The sequence below is a fragment of the Candoia aspera genome, chromosome 2 (genome assembly GCF_035149785.1).
Source record: "Candoia aspera isolate rCanAsp1 chromosome 2, rCanAsp1.hap2, whole genome shotgun sequence".
NCBI lineage: Eukaryota > Metazoa > Chordata > Lepidosauria > Squamata > Boidae > Candoia > Candoia aspera.
In genome coordinates, this window is record NC_086154.1 from 90755971 (window position 1) to 90780157 (window position 24187).

General features: G+C 36.2%; 1 protein-coding gene across 1 annotated transcript in view; it reads right to left on the reverse strand.

Annotated features, from left to right (window-relative positions):
- The window catches only part of DOCK2 (dedicator of cytokinesis 2), a 289582-nt gene that overhangs the window by 191739 nt on the left and 73656 nt on the right, over positions 1-24187 (reverse strand). Inside the window, exons 26-27 of the mRNA XM_063292441.1 lie at positions 16143-16294; positions 8484-8579 (exon numbers count right to left, since the gene is read on the reverse strand). Of these exons, the coding sequence (XP_063148511.1) occupies positions 8484-8579; positions 16143-16294 (248 nt within the window). The remainder of the gene's footprint in view (positions 1-8483; positions 8580-16142; positions 16295-24187) is intronic.

Below are 24187 nucleotides of genomic sequence, written 5' to 3' on the forward strand. Positions count from 1 at the left end.
ATTTTGCCATGATTATTAATGTTGGGATACAAAAATAATGGCAGCTAGAAAGTGAGGGAAACATTACAGCATGAAGTCCATTCAGGAAAATAAAACATGATTTGGATGCAATATGAACCAGGTGTAAAGCATTGGGGTGGGGGAATCTGGTTAGAAATAATGCCTTTTCTAAAATGCATATAGAGCTCGATCTAAAAAGTCAAAACTCAGACAAAGTGTTGAGAAAACCAACTCACTTGGAATTAAGATTAAACTGTTCTGAAATGTTGGGCAAGCAGGCCAATAAAATAAAACCCCACCTTTCCTTCTCTCCATAACTTCTTTACCTAGCAATTCTGTCATCTGAACATAAAATGAGTATGATGAAAGTAGGAACTTGTTTTGCTAACTTGATTCAGGATTTTCTGGAGCTGACAGATTTCTGGTTATAGTTATTTTTTATAGCTTTGTTCCATGACAAATTACTTTATAGCAGTTCTGTATTGATTGTACCAAAGTGCACCTAACATTTTTTCATAATGTATTTGTTTTAAATAATCAAAGCTAGCAGCAAAAGTGTTGAGACAGCAAATATGTTAAAATGTTGAGAAATAACCTTTTCCCCAGCTGTAGGTACAAAATTTTATTAGAGATAAATTTTATTGGCTTTGGGGTGAAAACCCTATATAACTGTAGGAATCCATCTTAAACATAACACTCCTTTTAAAACAAAAACAAAAAGGTTTGAACTATTAAGAATTATGATTTTTTTTAAAAAACAAAACCCTTACCCTGAAATAAGTGTAGTATATCTCACAAGGAAAAACAACAACAACAAAAGGTATGCTTGATTTATAAAGTTCATTTTTAAGAGAGGAATCCCAGACCATATGAAACTTTGAGGGTGATTCTTGGAGAAAATAATTACTCAAGGGAAAATTTCTTTGATCTGAGGTAATTTTCCATACAACAAAGAGCTCAGCCACTATAGAAGAACAGGTTTTGAAAACTTTCTTTACATCAGAGAATCTAAACCAATTTGTTTCTTGCTTAGAAGTCTTGCATTTTAAAGGAGAAAAGATCAACCTCATGAATTATAGTCAAATAAAAGTCAGTACTTCAAGCAGAAATCAAAAACTGAAATCAACAGACACAGAATAATATAGTATTGAATTTTGATTCATTCATTAAATATATAGCAATATAGAGTGGCTATTACAGTCTGTTAAAAGAAAAAACATAAAGATAGACATATTCTGCCTTTTTTCTTTGCAAGGTTGTTTCTACATCATTAAGAGGTGCTGGAATTGGCATGGAGGCCTTTCATGTGTTTGGATTAAATCCAGAAATCCTGGTTTGTATTCAGAAATTTATTCTGCTGATTAGAGTATCCCAAAGCATTCTACCCAGGATTCACCTCTTGGTGGAAGGGTGGGATTCTTTCTTTTTTTTTTAACAACCTTTCTATTCTAGGCTACACAGGACTTCCCTTATCTCCTCAAGAGATTTCTTCAGAAATCATGATCTGGAAGAGGGTAGAATTGGCAAATATGGCTCCTTATCTTTTCATCCAGTTGAAAAATCTGTGAGATCAAAACCTCCAGTTCATAGAAAGGGGTTCCTTCTACAATATACATTTTTGGTAGATCTAATCCAATAAGGTCAACATTGGAAACATTTGGGGGTGGGGGTGGAACACCATGAAAAACAAATGCTAAGAATAAGGGAAGGAATGGGTCATTACATATTTCTATGTAAATTGAAAAATAGCTTCAGTTTATTATTATAGCTAGTTAGGAACAGTATACTGTATAAACTGTATGACCATCTGAGAGCAAAAAAAAAAAAGTTCAAATTCTTCATATTTATGTTATAACAGATTATCAACAAATGCTAACAATTTTAAATGAGACCAAAAAAAAAAAACTTTAGTTTTTATGAGATGTATTTCTTAGCTCACACCATGAGCTTAAATTTAAATCAAAATTTAAATCAAAATGTTTTAAATGAAAATTCAAATCAAAATGTTGTTTCCATATAGTTGGACTAAATAATTTCAAAATTTAATCAGTTATTTTTACCTGCTTATCATGAAATTATATGTGAAATGAAAGTAATGTTTTTAAAGGACTAGACAGTTACATCAAATACAAGCTCCAAAATGAGCTATGAGATTCACATTATCAATGTGCCTCTAGTTAACCCACCTGGGCATCCATAAACATGGCCTACAGATATCAAACATTACCCAAGGGCATGCTTTCCAGCATTTTACCACAACTGTACTTATTGAAACAATGGGCCATTTTTCACAGGTCCAAATCCTAATAATTGAGAACTAGATGAAAGAAATCCTGTAATTTTCAACAATGTACATTATCATGACTGGCATTCAGCTGCAAATTACAATCCATGAATGACCAGTTCTTACTGTCTGTCCTTCTGTCCATAAAAGTGAATATTGGCATCCTAACGAAGATAAGGCAACCATGTAATCTGAATTTGGATTTCTTTGCTGGATCTAGTCTTATCCTATAGGTTAAAGAGAATGTAAGCAAAAAAGAAAAAGAAAGAAAGAAATGTGTGCAGTTCTTTTGTTCAATGCAGTCAGTTTTGAAACAGCCATCTCTTTCAGCAGTGGGAGAGAAAAGTCTACCTCTTTCTTTCCTTTGATCAACATTTGGAAAGATGGGCATGAAAGCCAGCTGTTAATGAGCCAGGCCCAACACTTCATACCTTGCTTAGGCATTTCTAAAAAAAAAAAAAAAAAAAACTTGCTGTCAAAACTGACATAAAATGCTTGAAAAGACTGATCTAATGTGATCCAGCAGGGCAATTCCTACGTACATTAGTGTGTGCAGTCTGTAAGAAGAAATCTTAGGAAGGGAAAAGATGAGGCTCCCTTTTTATGTAGATCTTTGATAAACACAAGTTAAGAGCCGTTCACATCAGGTTTATCTCTCAGTATTGAAACATAGGTTCATAGAAGGATCTTTTATTTTAAAAAGCACTATTAGCAAAGAAGGCAATGCTGTGGATGATGCCAGTCCACATCCAGAAGACCTTAACAGTAGGGCTGCATAAACCTACTACCCAGGAATAGCTTTCAATAACAGTAGCTGTATACAACAAATATATATGGTGTGCTATGAACATATAGGAAAAAAAGTAATGAGGTGAGAAACATTTGTAAAATATTGTATAGCACATACTGCATATTCTGAAATTATTGTACTTGAAATTACTTTGCTCTGCAGAGAAAATTATTTTTTAGGAAGAAAACTATAAGAATAAAACATACAGTCTTCTTGAAACCACATCTTCAATAAAATGATTATGTATTCCCATGGTACAATAAATACCTATTCCTTTACCCACAGCCACAGCCACAACTCTTGGTAAATAGGCAGCAGTCTCTAATATAAATTACTTTCCTGATGAACTGTATTAATCAAATATAATGTTTTGTATATTTCTAGATTCTTTTACTGGCATATCTCTTTTGCAATAAATTGACATATTTTCTTCTGTCTCAGGACTCAATAATTTAATAGCTATGTTTATGGTGATTGAAGTTAAGGCAATTATTCAAACCAGGGAGAGTGATTAAACAGCTGCTTTCCTAACAAGTCTTTCTCCTTACCTCTTCAATGATTTCCTGAAACCTAAAACCAGTTTTGCTAAACATTATGAAAATTCAGTTTCAGGATAGCATCCTTTAGGTGCAAGGGGACTAAGGTTTTCAGAATTTCCCCTTTTATTCCATAGTGTTGGAAATCCTCATGCAGGAAACTGAATCACTAGACCATGGCCACCTGGCCACCTGCCTACAGATCTGCATCAAGAGTCAGTCCTCCTGCCTTTCACTGCCTGTTCAGTGACCATCTGGACCAAGCAGCTGTGATGAGAGTTTGTTTTTAATCCTAGTTTCTTTGCTTGTTTTTTCTTGAAGGAGCAGCAGCAAATAAACAGGCTCAAGCAGCAAATAAACAGGCTCAAGCAGCTTTTTGTTAGAGAAAAGGGAACTCAGATCAGAAAGCAGAATATGATCAACAGCAAAGAAAAACTCCAGACAAATGTGCACTCTGACCTGACCATTGATGAGAGTAAATGCCATTGAGTTCAGTGGGGCTGCATTTAAGAAGACATAGTTAAGACTGCCCTGTCTCCTACTGCACAATTATACTTATTATGAACACAAGTAGATTTTTAAAAATTATTTGAGTTTAAAATATGATACGATTTACAAATATACAGTTTCATGGAAATGATCTCCCACTGCCATAGTGTTCAAAAATTACAAGTGCTTTACAGTCTTTTAAACTTGCAATTCTTGTAAGGCAGATTCCAATAATCTGCTGTCCGTATAGGAGCATCTAGCCAAACTGTCCAAATACAATTTTCGTTAAGTGTTCGCCTTCCTACCCAAGCACTTAGCACTTATCTTCGAGTAAAGAAGCGTACACACAGTCACAAATGTAAACTTAAGATCTGTTGCAAAAAGTTAAAAATGTAAAGTTGGTGCAATCCATGCAAGACATTAGAGCAAAAGAATGGAAATTATGTTATTGCTGCATTTGTTTTAAGAGTTCCTTAAAAAGTATGAAGTGTGTGCATACTCTTTGGGGAAAAAATTATAATACAAATGGCAAGTGAGCAGACTTCTACAAAAGAAAGGAACTACTGTTTTCTTATCCTACCAGCTTCAAGTCTCAGAGAATTATAGCTACAGATGTTCTACTTTCATTATTTACTAAAACTGATAAGCAGCTGGGGTATATTTGTTTTCCTGAGATAATTTGTACATTGTTGGCTATCCCATGACATTGCAGTGCATAAAATAAGTGAAAGTCTATTATTCAGCAGAGTTTATTTGTCAGCATCTGAGGCACGATTACCATTGGCATAAAGCAACGAAGTGATCCAACAAGAGTCCTTATTAATGTCCTTCTCAGCAAATTCTGAGTTGCATTAGCACTGACTTCATAGCAGAACAACTTATTTTAGAAACAGTCATACAACATGCAGATTTTCATTCCTGAATTTTGCTCTTTCCAATCAACCCTAGATATTTTCAGGCATGGCCAAATTTAGGGAGAGTCCAGCCAGGTGACAAGCCATGGCAATGTACTCCGAGTATGCCATTGCAAGTTCTTGACTCAACCATTCAGCCAACAGCTGATCCCAACTGGACAACAAATTTGTCTTCATTTGTTAAGCTGCTAACAGTGACCTGCCCCAATTCTGCATTTGTACCTTTTTGCTATTACTAATATTATTATTATATATATCTCAAGCAGCAATACTAACTTATATTGTTTACGTGAATAATAATATATTAATGTGTAAGAAATTCCCCTTATGTACCCAAAGAAATTTATTTATTTATTTGTGTTCTATCCTGCCTTTATTATCTTTATCAACAACTCAAGGCGGCAAACATACCTAATGCTCCTTCCTCCTCCTCTTTTCCCCACAACAGCTTGGGCTGAGAGAGTGACTGGCCCAAGGTCACCCAGCCGACTTTCATGCCTCAGGCAGGACTAGAACTCACAGACTCCTGGATTCTAGCCCATTGCCTTAGCCACTAGACCAAACTGCACTATCCTGGTGTCATGTATACTATCCTCCCACCACAAAGCATGCTGGATGTCGTAGGTTTGTTCTCACGGGCAGCTTTTATCACCTGGCAATGAAACTCATGTGTATCAAACACTGGATGGTGGGAGATTCTCCTAGACTGCAAAGGGCCAGGATCTCTTCAGATAGCATTTGCATTTCTCTGACACACAGATGAGCCATTGTGATTAGATGTGTACAGGCCAATGCATCATTCTCAAAGGCAGAAATAAATCCTTCATGCAAGTAATAAAGTAGATCTAAGACAACTGAGGCTATGGAAAAAGGCATCAAAGTCAATCTTCATATTATAAATATGATATAAAGAAATGAGATCAATTAATCAAAGTTAGCCATTTCCACCTTGGATAAATGGGAAAGGTGAAGCATTATCCAATTTGTAAGACCATGTTTAAGTAGAAGGCCCTGAATGTCACACAGATAAGATGTTATTTGATTGAGGTTCTAAAAATTATGAAAACAGAAGCAATTGAAAGTAGATAAAGATTACTAAAAGAAGCATTAACCACAATGTTACATACCTAATGAATAGTTTAAGACAGTTGTCTTTGATTTAGTGGTCTCCAGATTCATTAAATTACAATTTCCATTATCCCAAGCAATAGGATTTTGGGGCTATCCTAACTTGAGCTGATGACACTAGTAGTTAAATGCAGAGGCAACAAGTTGGAAAAGATTCCATTAAAAGAATATGTAAGCAAATGTGCACCAAGATGAAAAATGACATTCATGGAAAGTGTATCCAATACAATGTTGACGACACCTTTCCTAGTACCAGTGGAATGCTAAGTGGTGGTGACAACTCAAAACTGCAAATGAGAGCAAAATGCAGCTTAAGCCAAGAATATCATGACCTAGAAAAGCAAGCTGCCTGGACCATCTGATCTACAAGAAGCAACCACTAGACACCTTGGATGAACATCATTTATTTATTTATAGTACCTCTTTTATTTCATGAAGGCACAGACTCCTCCAGTGGAAAGAAGGGGAGGCCTCAAACAGATCTCTAAAGTGCAGCTGTGGACATTATTCAAGGATATATAATAGCTTTGGCCAAAGTTCAACAAATTCGCCTTCACAATTCTCCTGAGTCATTCCCCCACCAAATATTAGCTACTCGTCTTGAGTCCAACTCTGTCTCTTTGGTTAGCAGATTTGTGCTTTGCAAAGTACATTCAAATAACCATGGCTCTACACTTGATACTAAAATACTGTATTAGCAGTATGGTATTGTTACTTATGAAGACTGAAACCCTGAACTTTAAAATAAATCCACAAAAATAATAGATTATCAAACATTTTGCTAACTTGCCTGCCTGCACACCAATTACCTGTATATCAAAGGGTGAGGGTATTATTTTCCACTTTAATATGAAATATTGCCAAGCCACCTCAGAGGAACTTCTTATTCTCCACAGGTAACCAAACAAGTGGCATTTTAGAAAGACTTGGCCACCATCTGGAACATTTCTCAAGGTCAGAGATTCTGCAGTTTTATACCATGGTCAGAAAGGGTTTGAATTGTCCTTCAGAAATTTGATCAACTTGCATGAAAAAGCTTTAAACTATGTAGATATTAAGGCAATTTAATAATCCAGTGAAGGAAAACAAAGGTGAGGTTTGACAGTTTCTATTCAAAGACCCTTTTTACAGAAACACTCACAGATTACATTAATAATACATGTTATTACATTAATAATATATGTTATGCACTGCTTGAAATCTAACACACAATGAAAAGCAGACATTAACTCAGTTGGAATCACACTGACATATGATGATGCCACGAGACAAAGACAATAGTTTGGTAGCCATGGTCACAATAGGCTGCCAAAAATAAATAAAAGGGTATGTAAATGGAATTGTATTCAGAACGAATTAAAATAGCTCTTATGAAAAACAATATTCACAGATAAGTCAATATCAACTGAGATCCCGTTTATAGCAGACATTTTAAGGTGTCTACTGTATATTTACAAACTGACAATCTGAAAGTACACTGTCTTTTAAACTGTCAGATGGGTCGTTTTCTGTACTTGAAGATCTTGACGCTACAGTTATCTCTAGAGATGTTACATAGAAAGAAGAGGAGGAAAAATGGAATACCTTTTGTTCCAGCGATACTTTTGTGTTTTAAAGTATCAAGCTTGCTCAAAATTACTATCTTCAAAACTTGGTATCTCCTGCTTCCATAAAATGATTGGTTATCAACACTTGATGACAACCTTATCCAAGTGGCTCCTGATTTGTCAGCTACACTGTGCTGCTAGGATTGGTTTCAGCTTTCTGACAGGTGAAGAAACCAAGAATGAGGATCTGCCCAGATCCCAAGGCCTTCTTTTGACATAGATATCTCAACACTGATTATTGGCCCTACAATTATTTCTTACGTTGTAAAATAGATGAAGTCATCTAGCTATTGGAGCCAATAGATACTTTGAGATGGATTTGTTAAATTGATTTAAATTGCTTTCTTCTTCCAAATAAGTTTGGCTATTATTTATTTTGTAACTTTCATTCTGAAAAACACAAACAGGGAAGATGAACCAAATCCAATCGTAACTACAACTAACTGAATAGGGCATAAATGGGACTCCCTGTCTCCTCTTTTCCTTCTTCTACCTGCAGTAATGCTAGCTTTGGAGGGAGAAGGTAAGCTTGGGCCCAGTTTACAAATGCCAAAATAAGGAAACTTTATTCACAGCCTCTTCTTCCAGTGGATGGTGGATGGCCACCAAAGGGCCTGCCTCGGAAGTTGAACCTTTCTCCACCTGACTGCTTTGCACCTCTCATTGGTGATGCTTCTGTGCACATCATATCCCAAGCCCTGGTAGTCAAGTACATTTACAAAATGAATGACTCACGATTAAGAAGTCATCTCTTCCCATTCTAATGACAGTCCTGTTAATGGTGCGCAGCAACTGAATCATTATTTCTTGTACGTGCTGATAGGTTGACACCTGTAAAAAAATACAATTATTTTCAAGATAATAAATAAATAATCTACAAATAAAATAAATGGGCAGCCTTAATCCTTATCGTAGGAACATAGTACCTAGCAGCATGGAAGAAAACTAATCATCCAATCACTGCTACCTTACATAGTAATGCAAATTGGTCCTCAAGATAGCCAGAAAAATCTCCAAAGACAAGACATTGTTTAAAAGAAGACTGGGTCAACATAATCATCTCCTTGACATATTCTCCCTTCAAGGAGGTTTTTGTTGCTGTTGTTATAGATTTTGGTTTTTTAGGGGAGTATTCAAAGATACAACACATGCTCCCATATCATCTGCATGCAGCCCTGCATAGTCAAATATATATCACTGAATTCTGGCAATAGTAAACTCCAGGATTATCTCCAAGAGTGCACTCAAATGCCCATTCAGTGGCCTTGCAAAGATGTTACATGTCCAAAAGGGGAAAATCCCCTTCTTGATTTTATATAGCAATCTTTTTCACTGTTAAACAGTGACTCATTGGCTTCTTTTTACCAGTTGATAGCACTGCTGGAAGAAAATTGCCAACTTTTCAATCTCTTCAGACATGCTGCTATTTCTCATGCATGTCTCCCCATTTATTCTAATGTCACCTTTGGCTTCAACTACTCACTGTGTTTGTTCTACAGGAGAGGTTGATTTTAAAAAGAATTGACAACTCAGTCTTTCATTAGGGGAAAAGCACACCTCAAAAATGAATATTTTCCTTATCACAGGTATTTAAAGACTCCTGAAAGGATGATTCTGTCTTCCAATGCCATAACATAATGAAATCATAGGTATTCCTAGTAGGAAAAAAGGAAGCATAATCAAGAATTTCAGCTGACTAGGGGCAGTTACTTTAATGACTGTTTGAATATACTTAGGAGTTACCGATTGTTTTTTGCTTTGTTTTGTTCATTTTCATTTGGTTTGACTTTTTTAGAGTTCATTTTATCCTGTTGTTCCCAGTTTAAACTTTTAACGTACTGACTTTAAAATACTTTTATTATACTGATTTTACCTTGTCCTGAAAAAACCTGTTCTGAAAGGCAGTGCATTCTTTCTTAAATGGTGTAAACAAACAAACCTAGGCTGAGTTTGCACATTGCACTAAGTCTATAACACGATGTGTTTAGTTTGTGTGTGACATGAACCTATCCAGTGTGATTCATAAACTATGGTTAATAGCTTTACTGACCATGATTAAATAAGCTATGGTTTGGCACAATGTGTTTACCTGGTGATAGACCCCCATCACTTTCACTGCCACCTACTAGTCACAATGAAACTGGTCATGTCTCAGGGTTTTAAAAACCCATAGATACTGAGTCTAATCTGCCACCCAATCTGGAACATTTCTGGCCATCTGAGGAATGATTCAAGCCCTCCCAGATTTGGAGCTGAGAGAAATGTCCATGACTCAAATGCCAAATATCTGCTTCAGATGTTGGGTCCAAATAAGGACTGAAATATCACACCATGGGTATTAGTATACCATTATTAGTATTAATATGAGGATATTAGTCCTCATCTTGGGTGTTATATCAAAAGCACATGCAATTTTTATCTTCAAGAATTGGCAAAAGTCCTAGCAAAAGTGCATCTCTATCTCCATGGATACTCCATCTGTATTAAAGTCACTGTAATTAAGACGAAAGACTAGGATGCAGTAAGAACAAAAAAGCTGCAGAATTAACATACTTGTTAATGGATACCATACCCAGCGTATTAAGAGAATAACTCTCTTGCATGTTATTATACATTGGGTTCATATTTAATGCACCACCGGTGCTTTTGCATTGCTTAAAGGTCTCTTTTATGGATTAGAGTACCTTCATAATATAGCAGTCTGTGTTATCTGTATGGAATACCTTTCAGCACACTCTGCTTTAGAGTGGTTTCAAGTGGGTTAAGTAAGTAACTAGAGTGGAAGCAGAAGTGATTGGTGTTTTTTCTCATACTTCTGGAAGTAGGATTCTCTAAGCATTAGGGGAGTTGAGCAATAGCCTGCTCAAGCTTTCATTGCTGATGCTGCACCCCCTCATAGAGCAGCATAGGAGGTCATTGTCTTGCTGGGAAAGGTGATCTTATGTGCCCAGAATGACGATGAGGATCTCTCAAATTAGGCAGCCCTTTTCTTTTCTGGTAAGGAATGGATTTGATACTCTGAAAGTCTTGAAGAAAATAATACCTAACCTTGTTTTACTGGGTTTATGCCTCAGTTTACTTCAGTCCATACAGCAGTTTCTTGCTTCTCTAATTATACCATTGTTTCAGACTTTGTTACTCTCCCCTTCTAAGCTAATTAGTAGGGATACATTCACAGTCAAATCCAATTAAGTGATGCTTATGATTCTTCCCTCTGGCTGCACTCATTCACATTGGCTCATTTTAACTGTTTATAATCTACAGTGTCCAGAATCATACACTGTGCTATGCCATAAACTATGGTGAGGGGGTTCACACTACTCAGAAGGCTAAAATAATGGAAATAGGGATATAGGTTAGTGTAGGACAAGCAGCTCTTTAGCCTGTAGGAACCATTACACAATTTTGCAAGGTTCCACATTTTTTTTTCTTGTTTGCCAAAATCCTATGAATTTTAAGCAACCTCATAAAATCTCACATAGGAACAATACATTATATAAAATTGGGCCACTTTTTGAAGCATCTACTTTTGTGGGGATGCTTGGGTTTGAGAGAGTGTTGATTTAACTTGCAATAAGTACCTTGACATCGGTGGTCTCTGTGTTGCAGACCCTTCATAAACCCAGCCTGCGTTAAATACTGGCTTTCCTGCTTCAGTGCCACCTAAAATCTTGAACAAATGCTTTGCCTAGCTTAATTAAACATAAATACATAATGCTCTTGACACTTGCACTTTCATGAGGATATTAAAACTTACAGATAATGGCCTTACACCTACTTTTATTTCCCTAAGCCTTCTAAACTTCATCTTTTTTTCTTTGATCAACTGTTATAGTGCCAGATGCCACAGTAGGGTACAGCTCTTTCCAAAAGCAGCATCTGGCTGTTTGGCAGATTTCCCAGTTCCTCTTGGCAGATCTGGCATTTGCAGAGGGCATGTCATGTATTGCTGCTGGGTTCTGACAGAGTTTTCCTAAGAGATTGTCCTCCTCTCTCCCTCCCATCCACTCCCTCTGCCTTGATAAGTCTAACAAATAACTCTAAGTCCAAGGCCTCTTGAGAGCTTTCTAATTAGATGCCAGACTCTTCCCAAAAGAACTCCTCAAAGGAGTTGCTGGCTAATTAGGTTAAAGTTTACATTTTCTCAAAAGAGGCCCAGCTTGAAGTATTTACAAGTCAGCTTTGAAAAGAACAAAACAAAATAAAAACAAAGATATGGATTTCAGGTCCAGGTTTTTAGTTTTGGAAAGGAACCAAACAGAGCTAGCACAACAGAGCACTATTCGTTGCTTCACAGAAGAGAAAAGAGGAAGGAATGGATGAAGTCCTTTCTCTTTAGAGATGATCCATGAAGAAGCAAATACATGTCCCTGGGAGTATGTCTAAAGAAACACTGTGTTTGTGTTGATATTCAGGAATCTGTGATTTAAGTAACATTAAGCATATAGACAATTATACATTTGTTCTTCTGTACAGACAAAGCTTCATGAAAAAGCACATTTGCGATTACGATATGCGTATGTTGCTTCTCTTGACATTTAAAAAAGTGCTGCAGCCTATTAGGCAGGTCACTGTATCCACATCAGACCTCTTCATAATTATATCTTGACACATCACATTTGGCAAATATTTAAGTGGCCTTTGTGGAACCACTTGCCATTTGTCACTAGCCCTCCTGACACTGCTACATTCAGTTCCTTTTTCATTTGGTTGCCACTGGTGGAAAAGTGAGGCAGCACTTTCAGCTGAAATGGAGTTAATTCTAGGGCTACCATTTTGGACAGGAAAAAAAAAAAAACAGGTGGCTGCCAAGGGCAACAAAGATATGTACAGTATCTTTCCTCACATCTAGTGATCAACTGGATTTCTGCAGCCCAGATTTGGTAGTCCACCAATTCTTATTTAGATCTTCTCCTCACAGTTATAACTTCATCAATGACCGACCATCCATCCATCCATCCATCCATCCATCTGGCTATATTTGTTAGGATGACTAACCAAATTGCTTCTGTTGGTAGTCTGTCATTGGCTGTATCAGAGTAGAAGATAAGATAGCAAGGCCTCCTCTGTCAGCCTTAATGGACTGGGCTAATTGTCATTGGGCTCCACTGTGTCCAAACCATTCCATTCTATTGCTACTTAATGTTGTGTTAAATTTATTTTTATTCTTGTTACCTCCTTCCTTTTTCATTATGTCTATTAAACCATAATCTTGCATACTTCTTATGGTGAAATGATACATTACTTGCATTCTACTAACACAAGTAACGAAATAGGTGTCCACTTTATTATATTGACAGCAGCCAGATAACTGTTACAGAATGGAGGGAGGGAGGGAGTGGGAGGGAAGGAGACAGTATCAGAGAAAAGAGGTAGTTGGAGGTGTAAAAAGAGGGAAAGGAAAGGAAAGGAAAGGAAAGGAAAGGAAAGGAAAGGAAAGGAAAGGAAAGGAAAGGAAAGGAAAGGAAAGGAAAGGAAAGGAAAGGAAAGGAAAGGGTGATAAGTAATATATGTATAAAACACACACACCCCTGAGATATATACACTCCCTGGAGAAGATGTAATAGGAGTACAAATATTAAATGTATCATTTAGGGATAGTGGCAGTGAGATGTTCAATTATACTTGTTTATCCCCAAAATGAACTTAGGAAGAATGCCATTTCTGACAAAAACAAGTCCTGTTTCATCACTGCTTCAGCAATAATAATGTGGAAGTATATATGTTGTTCAGTTTACTATTGTAAGATGCCTTCCTGAAAATGAATATAAACCCTTTTCTAGTGGAAGAAACACAGTATTTTGCTTCTGGGACAAAAGTTCTGCAAAATGAACCATGCATTTACTTTTTGCTGTATGAAGAACGAAGTTAGTTGGTATTACTATGGAAAGGATTAGAGGTCACATGTACTTTTTTTGAAAACATGAAACAAAGAAATTGCTGAAAGGAAGGAATAATACACTGAAGTAAATTGTAAAACTGAATTTTAGAATTTAGTGTTTGTAATTTGCAACAGTATGTAATTTTAGAGGAAACTGTCTTTTCAAAGCAGATGAGGACAATAAGTAAATTTAAGACTTAAAAAGTCAAAAGGAAAACAGGATAAGCTTTAATATGACTTTTTCCTCACTGAAAGCTATAGCCAACTAAGGATTAGCACAAACATTGTCAGAATCCTATGTGGTGAAAACTATATAATAGAAAAGAGACAAAACATCAAACTGCATTATAGGATCTGTAACATGTTTACTCTATAATTATCTTCAAGAACTATACTTGAAGTGTCAAGAGGGTATGACAGCCACACAATTCAAATAAAGTTTGTTGCTAATGTAACAGATTAATTTATAACCCTAAATAATAAACCCAGCTGCAGAAATTTATGGTGGGTGGTAGAAAGAGAAAAGGGCCATGTAAAATCAAGCATTCTTATTATTTTTCTCAAAGGTGATGGGCATATCATCTGGCTGAACAGCCAAGGCCCAGAGCAAATGATTACAATCCATTCACACTTATTTAGGAACTATCTTCTGGGAATACAGTGAGATTGTCAAATTAAACCTTTGCAGGGCTAGGTCGTGAACAGGGTATCTCCTTTTTTATAAAGGCAGTGTACTAAATGTGGCAAAGCATTTAATCAAACTGCACTAACAAAGCAGTTATATTAAAACATGGGCAGAAGTAATAAATTATGTTAATCTGCAGTCATTAATTACATTAAACATCTGAGTTAATTAACCCCCAAATCTGATTGAAAACTGAGAAAATGAAGATTTTGCTCACAGTTCTACAGTATTTCTTTTCTTTCCATGCAGTGCATTCTGCTTAACCTTCTTTTCTCCTTGACCAGGATGAGAAATAAATCAGGATTCTATTACACCTTTGCAGATTCTGGATTAGTCATGTGAGACCCCAGATCATTGTTTGAAATAAATTCCAGTTAAGTGAACAAGCCAGTCTCAAAAACCACAGCATAAAATTGGCTTGCTTTGCAAATGACTAAAGTTTATTTTAAATGACAAGTCTTTGACATGTACCAACACACCAGGAATCATGCAAAAATGGAACTGAATCTTTGATCATTTTCTCTGGCCATGTGGTAGTAAGAGTGGCAAAGGAGTGCAAATCAGAGTCTTCATTCAGAGCCCCTTTTGCTCGTGTGCATAGCACCAGCCTTTGGTTTATTACTCTGAGTGAATGCTCCTCTGATTAGCTCCATCAATATTGAAGAGGCCCATATTTCTATTTGACTAAGTCCATGTTTAACACTTCATCCAAGTGACTGTCTCATTTAGTGCCACTTCAAAATATCAAGTTTAGCAATACATTAAAAAAGTGACACCTGGTTTGGGATATTTTTTTTTTAGTTGATAGTTTCCATTACTTTTATTGTACTGTAAATGTTCTAACAATTTACAAACTCTTAAAGCTGCCAGGAGTCCTGCAGGCTTGCAGCAGGGTATATATGTAACGAATAAATCATTTTCCTTAACATGGTCTGACTTGATTCAAAGTGATCCAAAACTCAACCACTCATCTGCTCAGTACAAAAAATGAAAGTGAGTAAGTCTTATGGAAGATGCTGAAATAATCTCAGAAGAAGTGCTATTTAAAAAATAAAGCTAAAGAATACATGAAACATCTTTCAGAGAATAAAATTATTGGTATGTCAGTCAAAAATAAGATCCTATTTCAGTGATATGAAATCCCTAGCCAGTGGATCACCAATAGATGTTGCATGTCTTCCATGCTGCAGTTATCAAAAGAAAAAATGTTTTAAAAATGGCTGACATGTAACCATGGAGACTGCAAGAGGGAATCTGCAATCTGAATGAATTACTACCCAATACATGTTGCATGCATCAGATTATATCTAGCATCATGTCAAGCAAAATTAATGGCTGGAGACATCTGAAGGATTCAGCATTTTCGTAAAACTGACAAAAACAATGTTGCATGATACAAGCTCTGCCCCTTTCGTACATGCACGAGACATCAGATGCGTGAAGAAAAGGGAAGGAGCTTACATTCATTTGGCACAATGCTGTTTTATTATTTGCCCCTCTTGAACCCCTAAAGACACCTCTGGCACCATGTTCCTCATTTCTGAAAACATGGAAGTGACTATAATTCAGATTTGCCTCCACTGCCACGTTCAACCAACAGCTGACATAAAAGAGAAACAGGGCAGTTGTTCTGTGTGTAATGCTAGAGATTATTTTTAACTTTAGCCAAAAGGATGTAGCACGTCTGCAATATATTTCTGTTTTCCAAACCATAGTTTATGTGAATCTAGATTGATTCTTTGGGTTGTAATTAACTGGAACAACTTAATCAGCACAAACTTAATAAACTGGAATCAGCTGTATAACCGTGGTGCTTATTGATACTTACTGCATCTTGACAGCTGAGAACTTCTAAGATGCTGTTGAGTAATTCAATGCAATATTTTTTCACTTGTTCCACAGTGTTCTGCATTTCTTCCTTTGGATCCAGCAGTTCCTTCAGTTCTTTGGTAATGACAGGGAGGAGAATGTCTCTACATTCTGAAAATTAATAATTTGCTACTTAGAAGGGGAATCAAGCCACAGATATTTTCATATTTTCCCTTTCTGAATGTATACAGTATAGCTCTCCCTGCCACAATCATTCTTAATTCCAATCTGAGGACACCAACATTTTAAGTTTGTAATTGTGAATAAAGGTATTAATCCAGGAGAAATGAATCTGCTGAATCATAAGTGCAATTCAGCAAAGAAGAACACTACACCTACATCTCACTAAGCACTGGTAAACTGACTCTGTAGTCTCAGTCTGACATTGCATGTCTTCTTTCAAAGTTATCATTCTGAAATTTGTCATGTTCTCCTGTAATTGCCTGGAAGAGAGGATTAAAAATATGATGAATGGCTACAAAGGGCAATAAAAGATGCTTAGTAATGTAAGCTGAGTTATATTCTGCCTTGATTCAGTTCAAAAACCCTATCAAGTCAGCATTTATGCTAGAGACTCAAGTTTTATCAAATATGGCAGTATGCATCTGAAATGCAGAAGAGGGTGTCATCTATCACCCTTCTCTTCTGTATTTCACTGTATTTCAATACATGCCACATATAACATTAAACGGGAAAAAAATCTCACTAGTCTAAATATTTCCTTTTCTGATGGAGTAAGTAGTGCAGTAGAAGAAAATATAAAGTGATATGAAAAGATTTAGTGAAAAAATTATACTGTTGAAAGAGAAGAAATTCCTTGCCTACAAGCAATTTGTGATTTCCAAATCTTTTAGCATGACCCAACTAGCACACAAGCAAAACATTCCCTCCTGAAAGTGGTTTATGACAGAAATATAGTATGCTACTATTCTTCCTACGATAATGGAAAACTTCAGCAGAATCACTTCAGTTTTCTTGTGCACAGTGATGTTTCCACAAATTATTTGCTTCTGTGAAAATATTTCTTCCCTTTGTTCAGAATTATTATGATGAATTTGTGAATGGGTGTGTGTGGTGGTGGTGGTGCAGAGACACTATTGAGAGAGACAGAGAGGTATAGAAATGTTCCCCTGGGAAGCAAAAATAGGGAAGGAAGGAAGGAAGGAAGGAAGGAAGGAAGGAAGGAAGGAAATAAGTTCTGCCTGGAAGTAGTATTGGAAGAAAGAAATACATCAGAATTATGAGGAATGCACAGATTCTGAAAAAAGGATTGGAGAAGAAAATTCAGCAGCACTTAATTCAACAAGGATTGGTTCCTGCATCCATAACAACTTTATTCTTGAAGGTTTGGAGACTTATTGAAGTGATATGAAATAGGGCCTCAGGGTGTTGCTGAAGGGAATTTGGAAAACTGTTATTTTTTTAATTTTTATTTATTTATTCCATTTGCTGCCCAGCTCCAACCAAGTCTGGGCAGCTCACAACCATAGAATAACATTAAAATCAACGAAGAACAAAGACAACCCAGAACAATATAAAAGTAACTACAGATTGATTGTTTGATTGATTATGTGCCATCAAGTCATTGCTGACACCTAGCAACCATATAGATAGATAGATTGAACAAAATAACTATGTGAGAATAATCCAAACAACAAAGCATCACAAACAGACGAGTTCTACCTACCCTACCCCAAGGTGTGGGTAAATAGCCAGGTTCAAGGCCTTATGGAACATTTTCAGGATAGAATATAGAAGAACTGATCGTCCTGGCAACCTCTGGTCTAGAATGAATGGCAGATCTTCAGAAGCTTTTAACTACAGCCTGTTATTCATAAATCCTGGCCACTGACATTAATAATTGAAGTATATTTAGCAAAATCAGTTTAGTACATAACCCAAATTCTTGTTTTTGGCCATTTTAATTTTAAATGCACTTTACTGTGACTGCTTGAATGTATATGGATAGTTCTAGGAATGGATGGATAGATGGGTATATGGATATATAGATATATATTAAATTTATTATCTAGATAAACTCATGATTACACAATATATTAAAACAGCATGAATAGTGCATCTCTGGGGAAAGTGTATCTATGCCAGGATGCATTTATTCTATGACCCAATAAATAGAAATTTCTTGGCAGCTGTCCAAGTTCTCAGTTGTTTTAATGCTTGCACCTCTTAAAAGAAAGTAAGGGAGATGAATTGGGTACAATTATGCAGCCAAAGCACTAAATGCTTATGTCATTATGGAACTGAAAAAGTTATTGAGTGAAAAGGAGAGCTGAAACAGCAGGTGTAAATTAACTGAGACAGGACAATTAAAATGCCTACATTCAAAAGTGATGGGAAGCTGCTTAGGCAGTAGGACAACTCAAGAGTGGATAATTAAAAGAGTCTTGCCTACCTATTGTCCCCCAGATATGTTAAAACTGTGAGCAGACATCCTATCATATTTGAAGCACTCACAGTTTTAGAGGACACAAACATGGCTGGAGATGTGTCTGAATGACGCCACATGGATATGGTCAGTCACATGGAATTTCCTCTGACTCTGTGTATGCCATCCTGAAGCAAAGCACTACGGTACAAAAATCTTGTAATAAGTCTATAAAAGCAGGACTCAGATTCAGTGGACTGAGAAGATCATTCTCTCTCATTCTCCTTCTGAACGGAAAACAGGGGCCATCACTTAGAACCTGATTTTTTTCCATCCTATAATATTCTATATACAGTTAGTTTCAGAATCTGTCTCATACAGATTTTAAGCATCTCTTACTGTGGGAAAACAGCATTCTGCACATACTGTATATATCAGAAAAGGATAATCTGTTCTTGTTGCTGTTTACTGTGCATAATCATAAACTCAAGTGTTCTGTGTAAGAGAAAATTGGAACATATACTAACTGCCATAAAGTAGGAGAAAATATGCTAACCATGCAAGATGGGCTGCCTGCTATTTATGAAATATTGCAAACAATTTTATACATATTTTCATTCATCATATGCATGAACTAACTAATAACCAATTTAGCATGCTAATCTTTGCTATTAAAATAACATAATCATTATCTTTCTAGCCTTTAATTTAGCTATATTGGCTTTTTATTAGTGCAAATAGAAATTTATATAGCTATTTATCCCTATTCCATTTCAGATCTCTTTAAATCCAGTATACTTAATCAAACCTTAATTCCCATCTTCTAAAAAAAAAGTTATGTCTGAATTAGTTTACCTCTACTGGTGGCAAACTATTTTGACTATACAAGATAGCTGTTTCTTTAATAGCTCATACAGAAGTTCTTATCCTGTAGGATATGTTATATTTCTGTAAGATCAGTCCTTTAGAATTACCACTTCATGTGACTATCCAGAACAGACTATAAGGATCTCAGCTACAATCTAAAGGAACTGTTTAAGTGTACTATATATGTGGAAATATATTCTAGAGACAGATTCCAAAGTGGCTTAAGACTGTATCCTGATCAAGCACAACTCAACCTCGTCCCTTCCTCAGTGATCCTCCAAAATAATCTGATCCTGGTTAATTGCTACATCCCTGGAAATTCTCTGTGGGAATTAGGAGAAGCAATTTTGGACTAAAAATAAGTATTATGAAAATATGTAGTTTTAAATTCATTTAAACAGAATTAAAGATTCTCTCAGTTGAAGCTCAACTCAACACAGACCCATCCATTCAGTGGCTTTTTGGCAACTGTACCTAATGGTTTGACACTGCTTTCTTCTGGGATGATTTTCCTTAGGACTGAATTGTACTTGCTCTATAGATGATGATAGAGCTGATAGAGAGGTAGAGGTAGAGAGAGAGATAATAAAATGGGTATCTTCATTACATAGTTAGTTCTTTGATCCCAGTAGCACCTTCTCAATCTTCCCACTTTTAAACTTTTTAAACTGAGTAAGTTGGATAATCTAAGCAAAAAAAACCCTCTCTGTTTTGACTTTAAGAAAACAGAACAGCAGGACTTTGGTTGCAATTTGAGTAGAGAATAGCTTTCAAGGCTAAAACAAATTATATAACTCAAGAGATTTCTTGACTAAGTAATTTGGAGAAGCAAACTGCATCTAAGATTATTGCAGTATATATACTCTATGTTGCAATGTGCCTGTAATTAACAGGATGTCCTTCAAAAATATATACATACTTGTTCAATTCCAAAATTATGAATTTTCACTATAGGGAATGCTTTAGACTTGTCTACAGTAAGGTATACCATTTTCATAAAGGATGTCAATTATCCTACTTTGGAAACATTATGCAAAGACCCAGTTCTCTAGAAAAGGCTCTCATGCTGGGAAAGGGGAAAGGAAAGAGGTCAACCAGCACCAAGGTGGATGGACTCAGCTACAGTGGCGATGAGTGCACCATTGGGAGCCTTGAAAGAACAGGTCAGGAACTGATCATCATGGAGAAACTCTGTCTACTGTATGTGGTTGCTAGGAGTTGAAAATGACCTGATGGCACATAATCAATCAGTCAATCAATCAGTCAAATATTTTTAGATAGTTGCTGTAACTGAAGTGGCAGATTTTAAACCAGATTATGTGTTGGGTTAAACTCTATATTTTCCATGGTATACAATGCCTAAAGTGTTTGTAAGGTATCTGAAAATGCTGATTTTCAAAAAACAAAAAAGATATTTTTACACAATTTACAAAAGACATGAACTCTAGTTAGCAATTACAATATCTAAGGCAGCAATAAAACCTGCCCTTTACAAGATCTTAAAACTGGTTTTAACATTAATTTATTTTAATTAAAAATAGAGGAACCCTAGGTAGAATATTATGTTACCAAATGATTCCGTTCTCATTATCAATGTTTGCTTAAATCAGATTTTCATTTAATCCCAACAATGAAAGCCAAGCAAATTCTAAGAGCAAGAAGCCCCTGTGCCCGAATTGTGCTACCACCAAATCATTGTAAAATTTAATATTATTTATTTATTTATCTATCTAATTTGTCCCTTCCCATCTCCTCCCATCCGGGGACTCTGGGTGTTTTACAACAATTGATTAAACAAATTTAATATTATGGATGATATATGCCTAGCTAAGTAGTAGCATCTAGCTAATCTTGACTGAGCTTGAAAAAAAACAGTCAAATTTGATTAGTACTAGGATAGGAAAACATCAGGTACTGGGAAATTATTAAAAAAAAACATCCTGAAAAAAGCAACAACAAAACACTTCTTTACTATGTCTAAAAAATTATGTAATGTGTCTATGATCTCACTAGGAGCTGAACATTATTCAAAAGAAAGTTTGCTTTACAGCTGATACAAAGCATAGAAGTGGCGAGTGGGATTTTTTTGTCATTTCCCCTTGAAATGTTTTCTCACCAAGTGTTTTCTCTTTTCAGATGTAGAAGTAACTCACATCTAAAGAACAATTGGGGAAAGGAGGTGAAGGGGAAGAGGAGAATCATGGGAAAGAGGATTCAGTATATCCTTTCATCTACTTCTGAAGAATGTTAAAATTGTATACATCCTGCCGACCTTACTTTACAGGACCCAACACGTGCTAGGTTGAGTTATGCCAAAGTTTGGTCAGATTTGACCTGTCATATATTATGACCAATCCAGTAAACTTAACATTGCCAAATTATGTCATTATTTATTTATTTATTTATTTATATTTATTTAATTTTTATCCCGCCTTTATTTTTATAAATAACTCAAGGTGGCGAACATACCTAACACACCTTCCTCCTCCTCTTTTCCCCACAACAGCAACCCTGTGAGGTGAGTTGGGCTGAGAGAGAGGGACTGGCCCAAGGTCACCCAGCCGGCTTTCATGCCTAAGGCGGGACTAGAACTCTCATACCATGCCTGATTGGCTCTTGGGCTGAGAGAGAGGGACTGGCCCAAGGTCACCCAGCTGGCTTTCATGCCTAAGGCGGGACTAGAACTCTCATACCATGCCTGATTGGCTCTTGGGCTGAGAGAGAGGGACTGGCCCGAGGTCACCCAGCCGGCTTAAAAGTGTTTTTATTTTAATAGCCACATTATGCATTTTGTTACTTTTCTTTGCTAAGTGTTTTGCTCCTTCTCTACATGTGGCAAGGTAAACAAGATTCTTACCCTGCAATCTTATACAGGCCTACTCAAAATTCACGTACCCAAGAATCACTGATCCATAATTTACTCAAGTAACCCGTTTCCTAGATCTGCGTGCTGAACCATACACCAACCATGCAGACTAGGTTTGCTCAATTTGCTTGGCTAACTTGTGGTTGACTGGTTTATGGTTTGGTATCTCATGTGAATTCAGCCATGGAGTTAGCCACCAGCTTGAATTGATAACTTCACACTGTCTTGCTAAAAGTAACAGTACTTTTTAAGAGTTCGGCAGCTACTGTTTTTAAAATGCAGAAACTGTGGGCATCATAAATTATTTGGCATGTAAGAAAGGTTCACTTGACAGATTTATCAAGTAACTGAGCAGTCACTGAAAAGAAAAATGTCTTCTCCAGCAAAATTTGCTGCTTAATTTGTATCCTTTAATGGAGATATCTGATTCCAAAAGATCCCAGACAGATTTCAAATTTTATGCTACCATTCCAAAATGTAACTCACCATAACTCTAATTAAAAACCTCCAATATCTTTTAAAGAGTACTAATATTAAACTTCAGTTTTACCACCCATATATTTGTGTTGCTTTTAAGATATGAGGCCCAAAAGCGACCAGGGTGGGCTGGTGGGTAAAAGCATCCGATTCCTTCATATTCATTAATTGCAAAGTCATTTTTATATAACATTTAAGTTATTAAAATGTAAATTCTTTATTTTGGCTGGTTTAAATCTTCTAGTTTGAAGATGAAAACACAGCGCTGCAATGTGAAAAGAGTTTGTTGATTCATTTTTTTTCATTATATTTTATAAAACTCTTGAGCCAATCACACATACTTCCTCCAGGCACAATTAAAACCTGAATGCCTTTCTTACACTCAGAAATGAAAGGGACCTGACTGTTTTGCAAACTCTTTTTCATGAATAGTTAGAAAAATTCTGAACAGCCTTTCTATATGGTTATTAAATAATGGATTTCCTTTAAAGACTTTTAATATATCTTACTTTCAAAGTAACTAATGGGAGGAGGTTTCCCCAGTGAAATCTCAGAGGAAAACCAGTTAGTTAACATTTGATCTAAGTAATTTTGCAGAAATTTTCATTACACCTAAGATTTGCTGAGTAATTAGAAGAACAGGTATAAAATTTATCTGGCCTGCTTCTATCTTGCCACATGCATATACACCTTTTGCAAAAAAAACCTGACTGGGCTCACATGTTACACTGAGCCAAAACATCACTTGCTTTTTTATGGCTTAAGGCAATACTGTATGTAAACCAATCGTGCAACCTGATTAGACTATGGTTTCAAAAACTGTGGCTTAACATAATGCATGCAATATTCTATATGTCTGATGGGTGGCATTTTAAAAGGCTCTGTTAATATTTTTAGAGTAAATTATAATATAAATAAATATATCATAAAACTACTATATGATGTGGGGTGGGTGGGGTTGCTTCTCCTGAAAGTGAAAGATCTGATTCTCATGTCACGTTAAGCCATGATTTGAAGAATTAGACATAAAGCTGGATTCACAGACAGTGCTACAGACTACAATGGTTGGGTTTATATACTAAGCCAAACTCAAATTATATTATGACTTAATCCAGTGAGCAAACTGGCTAAGGTTACTGTATTTACTGACTGCTCTATTTTAGGGCTACACAAGGGCTGCATCTGGGGGATCCTCAGGGCCACAAAGTACACAGAACCACCTCACATAGATGAGCAGTGCTGATTAGACGTCTCTTACTGTGATACTCCTGCATTACGGACTGTGCTACAGTTTTCATCTGTTTCCAGTCTCAGAATGGTGGGAAACCAGGCTGTCAGTACTCAATAGTAAAGAGGGATCTTGAGGGCCAGTTGAATTATTGCATAATTAAATAATTATTGCATTAGT